This window comes from Motacilla alba, chromosome 20 (genome assembly GCF_015832195.1).
Source record: "Motacilla alba alba isolate MOTALB_02 chromosome 20, Motacilla_alba_V1.0_pri, whole genome shotgun sequence".
Lineage (NCBI taxonomy): Eukaryota > Metazoa > Chordata > Aves > Passeriformes > Motacillidae > Motacilla > Motacilla alba.
This window is the reverse complement of record NC_052035.1, coordinates 10,594,845-10,602,491: the sequence shown is the minus strand read 5'-3', so window position 1 is coordinate 10,602,491 and position 7,647 is coordinate 10,594,845. Positions and strand designations below refer to the sequence as shown.

At 44.4% G+C, this 7,647-nt stretch overlaps 1 protein-coding gene across 1 annotated transcript; it reads right to left on the bottom strand.

Moving 5' to 3' along the window:
* Positions 1–4,047: 4,047 nt before the first annotated feature.
* RPS21 (ribosomal protein S21) lies at positions 4,048–7,612 on the bottom strand. The gene is made up of 6 exons (XM_038159003.1): positions 7,549–7,612; positions 6,873–6,959; positions 6,154–6,217; positions 5,056–5,127; positions 4,286–4,341; positions 4,048–4,105 (listed from the first exon to the last, which is right to left on the bottom strand). Exons 2-6 carry the CDS (start codon positions 6,920–6,922, stop codon positions 4,096–4,098), a joined length of 252 nt encoding a protein of 83 aa, XP_038014931.1. The 5' UTR covers positions 6,923–6,959; positions 7,549–7,612; the 3' UTR covers positions 4,048–4,095.
* Between the last annotated feature and the right edge of the window lie 35 nt (positions 7,613–7,647).

Below are 7,647 nucleotides of genomic sequence, written 5' to 3'. Positions count from 1 at the left end.
AAACCTTGGCTCCCTGCACAAGGATTGTCCTCCACCCTCTATGAAGGGCACCTGAATGAACAGAAAATGTATGAACAGCTCTGGGGCTCCCACGATCTGCAGCCTAATCCTGGTGCTATCAATCCAGTTCTGTTTTAATAAGCAACAAAAGGATTTTCCTGTTTTGGTCGTGATGGTAATTGGTAAGTGACATCCCTGCTGTCACCCATGTGTTTTTCCACCCTCTTTTCTGCCCTGTTGTGGAGGGGGAGAGGGGAGCAGCTGGGTGGGCACTGGCAGCTGGCCATGGTCAGCCCAGGACTGCAAACAGCAGCCAAAGGGGCCCAGTCCTCAGCAGAACAGGTACAACCTGCTCTTCTCCATGGCCCAGTCCTGTAGAAACAAGCCATGAACAGGATTTGTTAACAAATTTGTTAAGTTTGCTCATTTGTTAACATGCTCAGGTGTGTACATTGCAAAATACACTTGGTTCAGCCTGGTCACAGTAGTTTTACTCATTATCAGCTATCTGAAAATAGATGTTAAAATAATATTTTTTTCATCATAATTTTTTAAAAAAGTAAATCCCACATTGACCTTATCAATTGCTCTTAATTCTTAAAATCTCAGTGCCTGCAGTTCCTGCTGAGGATTTAGCCAAGCAGAACTCCTGTCTGATGTTAAACAAAAGTGTTTTTCCTAGCAGGAAAGAAAAAAAAAAAAAAAAAGGCACCTAATTAATTTTCTTTGTTTTATTTCCATGGTTGATTAGTGCAACATCCATACAGGGAAGCTGCCTCCCTAGGGATGCCTCAACACAAACAGCCATAAATGAATTAACTAAAATCAAAACCTCCCTTAACCTGCTCAAAGTAACATTTGCAGCAGAGGTGTATTTATCTCTGTGTTTTACTCCGAGTGACAGCAATTGAACAAAACAGGAGCTGGGAATAGACAGCTCTCCATAACATCCAGCTGGAAAACAGAACTGCTGCCAAATCCAGTGGAACTAGATTATCTCAGTGCTCTAGGTGGGCTTTCAGCAGCCTCCAGCACCAGCACGTGCTTTGGGAAAATCAACATCATCCCACAGAGCTGTCCCAGGCTCCCTTCTGCAGGGAGCACTGCTGAGACAGCTCTGCTCCAAAAGCTCTTTTGGTGCTTGGACACACGTGGAGCAGAAGGACAGCCTTTTTTTGGCCTTTCTCCACTCCTCCCCCGAGTCTCAGTCTGCTCTGTGCAGAGACCCACGAGCAGGGCCAGGGGAGCGCTTCTGGCAGGGCTGTGCCTCTTTGGCACCTCGAACAGGGCTGATGTTCTCAGAGCTGTCCCCTCTGTGCCAGGGTGACAGGAGCAGCAGCGACCTCCTAACCCAGGCTCTGATCACAACAGGTTCACAGCTGAGACCACTGGAACTGCTTTTTAGCACTGCGGAGTTCATCAGAAGAATGTCAAGGCTTGAACAGAAAAATCAGAGTTCTGAGACGTCGACAAGCTCCTACCAAGCCCCCAGGTGTTTTCAGGAGTTTCAGGCTCTTGTCTGAGCAGCAGAATTTTGGCTGAAGACACTAAAATAGCCCCAGTTAAATCCGATGTCTTTAGGATGCCACTGCCAAGTCCTCGTAAGTAACAGGAAAGAATTTCATGACTTGGTGCAATGTAACCATGTAAGGGCAACTCTGTCCATCTTGTACAGTAGAGTACAGTTCATTCCCTTTCATGGCCCTCAAACATCTGAACTATTCCTGTTCCAGGAAAACAAAGAACATTTTACATCACAACACTAGAAAATGGAACTGAAAGTGGATTTTTAAAGGGACACATGTCCCCCCTTGACAGGATTCTGCAGGAATTTTGGTAGGACTCACATGCAGTGGTGCTGGTGATGATGGTGTGAACTTCAGGAAGCCTTTAGCACAGCACTAATCCATTCCCTACTGAACTGTTTCAGCATACAGCACCATTAACATTTCATATTCTGACAAGAAATTAATGAGAGAATAATTTGCTTCAATTTTTTCCTAAAACTCCAAAAACCAAATGGCAACAATCAGTGTTACAAAGCCCAGAACATTTTAAATTACAACATAATCCTTAAATACTCAAACCAGAAGTGTAATTTTGGGTCAGCTGTATACTAATGGGGTTGCACTGCTTAAAAAGACATCTGAGAGACCTCAAGTTCATCTTGAACTTTCAAGCTGTCAGTTCACTCTGCCTTATGGAGGAATTCCACCGAAATCCACATGGATGAACAGAGTCTCAGGGGATTAGGAACAAGTCAACAATATTTAAACTCTTTGGTAAACCAGGCATTTATCAGCAGCAAACAGTTAAGGGTTTTATTTAAAGTTCTACCCTAATGCCAAGGCAGAAGCAGCTAATTTAAGAGATGTCAGAAAAAAATATCAAGTCCAATTAAAACTTATCTCCTCTTACTGTGTACAAAGGAAAGCAATAAGGATTGGACATAAGCCAAGCTGAAATCTCTGCAGTTTGAAAACTGTATCATTCTTTCCAGAAAATGTTTTTACAGATTTATCTCCTGGAAAAATGAATTATTTCTAGGAGAGTCACAACATTGTCATCCCTCCTCCCCCCCTTTTTTTAATGCATCTTTCATGGTTAACTTAGATGTCAGAAGAAAATAGCTAAAAAATAAAATATGGACTTCCCCCCTTGTTTTAGAATTTAAGAGGTTTCTCTCATGTGCTTTGTGTATTAAGATCAACATTAACCAAATTTTTTGGCCTTTTTTTTGGCCAGAGTTCCTCCCTACTTGCAACACCCAGGAGTTCATGTTTTAAAAGTTCTATCAGCTGCGAGTAGTAGTAAATTCAAGTGTTATCAGTGGGAAGGGAGACTGTGCAGGCAAAGATGCTTCAGGTTATGGCTCTGCTAAAAAGGGCTCTCAGCCTGTGGAGTTCTGACTCCTCTGCTGCAGCTGCTCCTGGAATAAAGGTTTAGTTATGGATTTCATTGTATCTATACAGTATCTTACACTCTAAATCCTAATTTATTATTTGCAAAAAAAAAAACAAAAAAACTTGTTAAAATTACTTAAATAAAACACAAAACGACACACACTGTAGCTCCACATTAACATGGCCTGATTTGCTCTGCCAATATTCAGTAGGTATCCATGGTGCCAAAACAGGACCTTCCAAATAAATATGCTGCAATTGTCATGTCTGAGAAGAAAAAGAGATAAGGAGAAAGATACCACACGTGGGTAGTTCAGCCACTCTCCTTAGTCCAGAGGCAACAGCATCCCTGCTCCAGGCTGTCCTGAGCCTCCTTTCCCACGTGCACCCACAGAAAATGGCAAACAAGTCAAAAATAAAGCACATGGTGACCCCTCTCAACGGTGACAGCTTGCAGCATAAACAGGAAAACATCACCAAACAGCCCCTGTCACTTGGAGGAGCTCTGGGAGGGCCTGTGCAGAGATCTGAGGATGGACAAGTGCAGATGTTAACCCAGAGATGACCACAAGCTGGGAAGTGTAATCTGGATTAACCTCTGAGAAATGTGCAGATCAGGGTACACCACCAGGACAGGCCCTGAGTAGTTGTGGGTATGATGGAACTGGTAAAATGCAGCTGACAGGAAATTTTCCATACAAGTCATACCCTACTACCTTCTTTTAAAACCCAAACCCATTTATGTAATTTATTTGATAATTATAAAGTGACAAATAAACCTGCTGTGTGCAGACAAAATCTACCAACACAAAAGCAGCACCCGGAAGAAAGGACAGACCCTTTCTTGAATCCTAACAAGAAGAATTCCCTTAGTTTTTCCAGTGAAAAAGCAGAAAACTCAGCTAGATTGCTACATTGCAAGTGTTCCATTACAGATGCAAAAACGTATTAAATCTGGGAAAGAACAATGACAGTGAAGCCAAGAACAAAGTGGAAATCCTTGACTCTGGCACTGCTTTACAAGCTGATTTAAGAATTCACAGTGAGAATCTGTATATTTTAAGACACATTTCCAAGTCTTTCAAGACTAACTATAATAAACCCAACTTGTGTTTATGACTTGAACAGAAGACACAGCACAATGTAGTTTTGAACTGTTTATTTCACAAGTTCCATACCGGAGTTTCTTCAGTTAAAAGTTCCTACAAGAAAATGAAATAAACATTGTTACAAATCAGTCTGCTTCAACAGCTCAAGTAAATATCTTTGACCAACAGTGTAATCATCCTATAAATACAATGTACAGATTGTCCTCCTAAGAGCTGGATTTGGGAATGGAAGTTCCCCCTGCAGGAGTTAGAGGGTAAGATAAACATACGTACTTGGACACAATTCCATCATTTTTTGCCAGACGCAAAATGGAGTCATCTGATTCACCCTGTGGAAAGAGAAAAGGAAATATTCTCAAGGGTCCAAATAACTGCTGACACATGTGGAAGAGAGGCAGCTGCAGCAGTTAACGCAGATTAGTGTTTTCAAAAGAAACTGTTGCTTTTTTGTCATCCTTAAGGGTAAGGGACTGCTATAACTGCATAAAAATATGCATTTGCATGAACAACATATATTTATGGGTAAGTGGACTTGTGATGAACTCCTCACGCTATTTTAAAGTCAAGGTGGTATCATCTCCAGTAATTATAAACAACAGATAAAAGCCAGAATTAGTACCTTGATATACATTCTTAAAAGAAAATCACTTGCATACTTTACTTTAAAAAAACCCAACAAATTTCTCCAGAAGAAACGGATTATTCCAAGCAATCCAAGGCCCTGGCACAGGGTGCCCAGAGAAGCTGGAACTGCCCCATCCCTGGAAGTGTCCAAGGCCAGGCTGGACAGGGCTTGGAGCACAGGGACAGGGGAAGGTGTCCCTGCCTATGGCAGGGGTGCAATGGGATGATCTTTGAGGTCCCTCCAAACCTTTCTGTGATTCTGTGAATTTGTTCCCATCTTCACTCTGCCTTCATTATCCCCAAAAACCGCTGTGGAAACACGCTTCCCACAGTGTGTTCAGGGCCAGACACACTGCTAATTAATGACTAATGATCAGAAGCAGCAGCACAGTAACTCTGCAGCTCAGGAAGGCACTCACCATTCTCCGGATGGGGCCGCAGATGGCGTAAGTCTTGAACTGGCCATTCACCCTGCCCGTCACCTTGTCCACCTGCAATCACAGCACAGCTGCTGCACACACAGGTTCTTACAGTGTTACACTCTCACATCACACCTGCCAAGCACCCCAAAGTTCAAAACTGCAGAAAAACACTTGTAGTATTGAGAAAATAAACCACAGAATCTCAAGGCAAACGCTGGAGTCAGAAAGCCAACTACAATGATCTTTGCACAGCACATTTGTAGCTGCACAGTGCAGCTGTTAAATTTAGTGGATCACACAGACTGACAAGAAATGTTAGCTAAAAGGAAAAGAAATATTTGAGTTCTGAACAAATGGAAAAGCTCTGTGTAAAGTAGATTTTACTGCCTTTACTCTTCCTTTTGTTTCTTTTAACTAAGGTCATATAATGGAAGATTGACCTGAAGGGGGAATGGGTAGGAAAATGTCCAAGCTGAGAGACATAAATTGTCTCACTTTCTCAAGCTGCTGAGAAATTTAACAGAAAAGGGGCTAAAAGATATAAATCATGGATATAAACAGTGTGTGAACCCTGTAATACCAGGTGGGCTCATTTCCATGTTCTGCTAATCTCTGATCCTTTGAAAACAAGGAATAGGGATCAGAAGGGAATAGGGATCACTGAAGGAATGAAACATCGTGAACAAGAGAAGTACTTGCCATAGCAATTACAGGAAATCAGAATAAGGGTGGTTTTTAAAGGTTTCTTTTTTCAATGAGGTAATTCAGGAAACTTAGATTTTTAAAAGATGTGGGAATGTGGTCTCCCATTCAAGAACCAAATCAAGCTCTGTAGCTACAGGAACATTGTGTCCACAAAATTCTTGGAAGCTGAATTTAATTAACAATTGGGGGAAAAAAAAACCCCCAAACCATGCTACAAGGAACTTTAATTAATTGGAACCCACAAGAACTGGGAACCTGCAGGAGTCAATGTCTGTTGTGACTTTCTTTACTGAATTACTGAAGATACATCACAAGCAGGTTAATTCTGTAACTTTTACCAAAAGTTTAAAGGTTTAGCTCTCTCATCACATAACCTGTGGATAAACTTACCTCAGAAATGTTGATCTGAATGGAAGCGTGATCCTTAGCACCAATGATTCGGTTGCTGGCAGAGCTGAGGAACAAAGCAGGACAGATTTAAACAAAAGGAAACAGGCAGTGACAATGACAGAGAAAGCTACTGGAGCCAATTCTACAGGCAAATTAAAACTGCACAGGAAATTTAACAGTTTAAGCTTTCATTACTTAGAAGATTAAAATGCAGTTTTAAGTACATTTAAAGGAAATTTTCACTCAGTAGCATCACACTTATTAGCCAATTATCCCTTCACTTTGGTTTCTATGTGCCCAGTTCACCCTCGTGCAGTGTACAGGGCAGTACAGGCCTTCAAAACACACAGAATGCTGCTTTCTTTTCTAAAATGCAAAAATACAAGTCATTAAGGTAATTGGTAAGATTAGTTTCTATGCCTTTTTTTGCTGAGAGCCACTACAGCTGTCAAAGACACTCAGGTTGGAAATGCTCAGGAATCACAGGCTGTAAAACATATTTGAATTAATCTAATAAAATTCATACCAGTAGCTTACTTTTAGTGACTTTTTAAACTGACAGAAAACTGATCTTTTTCTCCCCCTACAGATATTTGCTGCTACGAAAAGCTCCTTTGCATAGGCTGCACAGGTGACAGTTCCAGGGATGTTTTTGGGATGGATTTTGGGGTATTTTGGGGGTTCCTCCAGCCCTGGCTGGCTCCTGGGTCCCTGCTCACCATTTCCGAGGGACATAAAGGTCCACGAATTCCCCGGCGTCGTTCTGCATCTTGCCCTGCTCCTGCCGAGGCACTAAGCAGAAAACCCTGCAGGAATCACGGAATATCGCCGTTTGGAAGGGACCCACAAGGATCATCGAGTCCCGGTCCTGGCTCTGCACTGGCATCCCAACAATCCCAGCCTGGGCATCCCTGGCAGCGCCGTCCAAACGCTCCTGGAGCTCTGGGGCGGTGCCCATTCCCTGGGGAGCCTGGGCAGTGCCTGGTTCTGGGGGAAAAACCTTTTCCCAAAATCCACCCTCACCCTCCGTGACTCAGCTCCAGCCTTTCCCTCGGGTCTCGTCGCTGGCCACAGCGACCAGAGCCGTGAGGCGATGCCGGAGCCCGGCCGGGCCCTCGGGCCGAACCTCGCGGGCAGAAAGAACCGTGCCCGGCCTCAGCATCGCTCCCGGGACTCCGCCACCGCTCCCGGCCCCGCTGCCCTGGTCCCCATCCCTGCCGCCGGCCCCGTTCTCATCGGGGAACCCATGGCTCCCGGTGTCCTGGCCCCCATCCCTCCCGCGGGCCCCGTTCCCATCGCTCCCGCTGCCCTGGCTCCCGTGGCTCCCGGTGCCCTGGCCCCCGTGCCTCCCGCCGGCCCCTCCGCCTTTCCCGGCCCCGCCGCCATCGCTCCCACCTCGCGCGCGGCCGGGAGGAAAGGAAGAGGCAGGGCCGGATGCGGAATGACGTCACAGCGCTGTGAGCGCTTCCTGTACGGCCGCGTGACGTCACGGGG

Bases quoted from the DNA above. Each gene is read 5' to 3' on its own strand.
- RPS21 (XM_038159003.1), bottom strand. From the start codon at position 6,922: ATGCAGAACGACGCCGGGGAATTCGTGGACCTTTATGTCCCTCGGAAA. The intron at 6,218-6,872 runs GTGAGCAGGGAC...TTTGTTCCTCAG, and splicing joins CTTTATGTCCCTCGGAAATG to CTCTGCCAGCAACCGAATCA. The intron at 5,128-6,153 runs GTAAGTTTATCC...CTGTGATTGCAG, and splicing joins TTCAGATCAACATTTCTGAG to GTGGACAAGGTGACGGGCAG.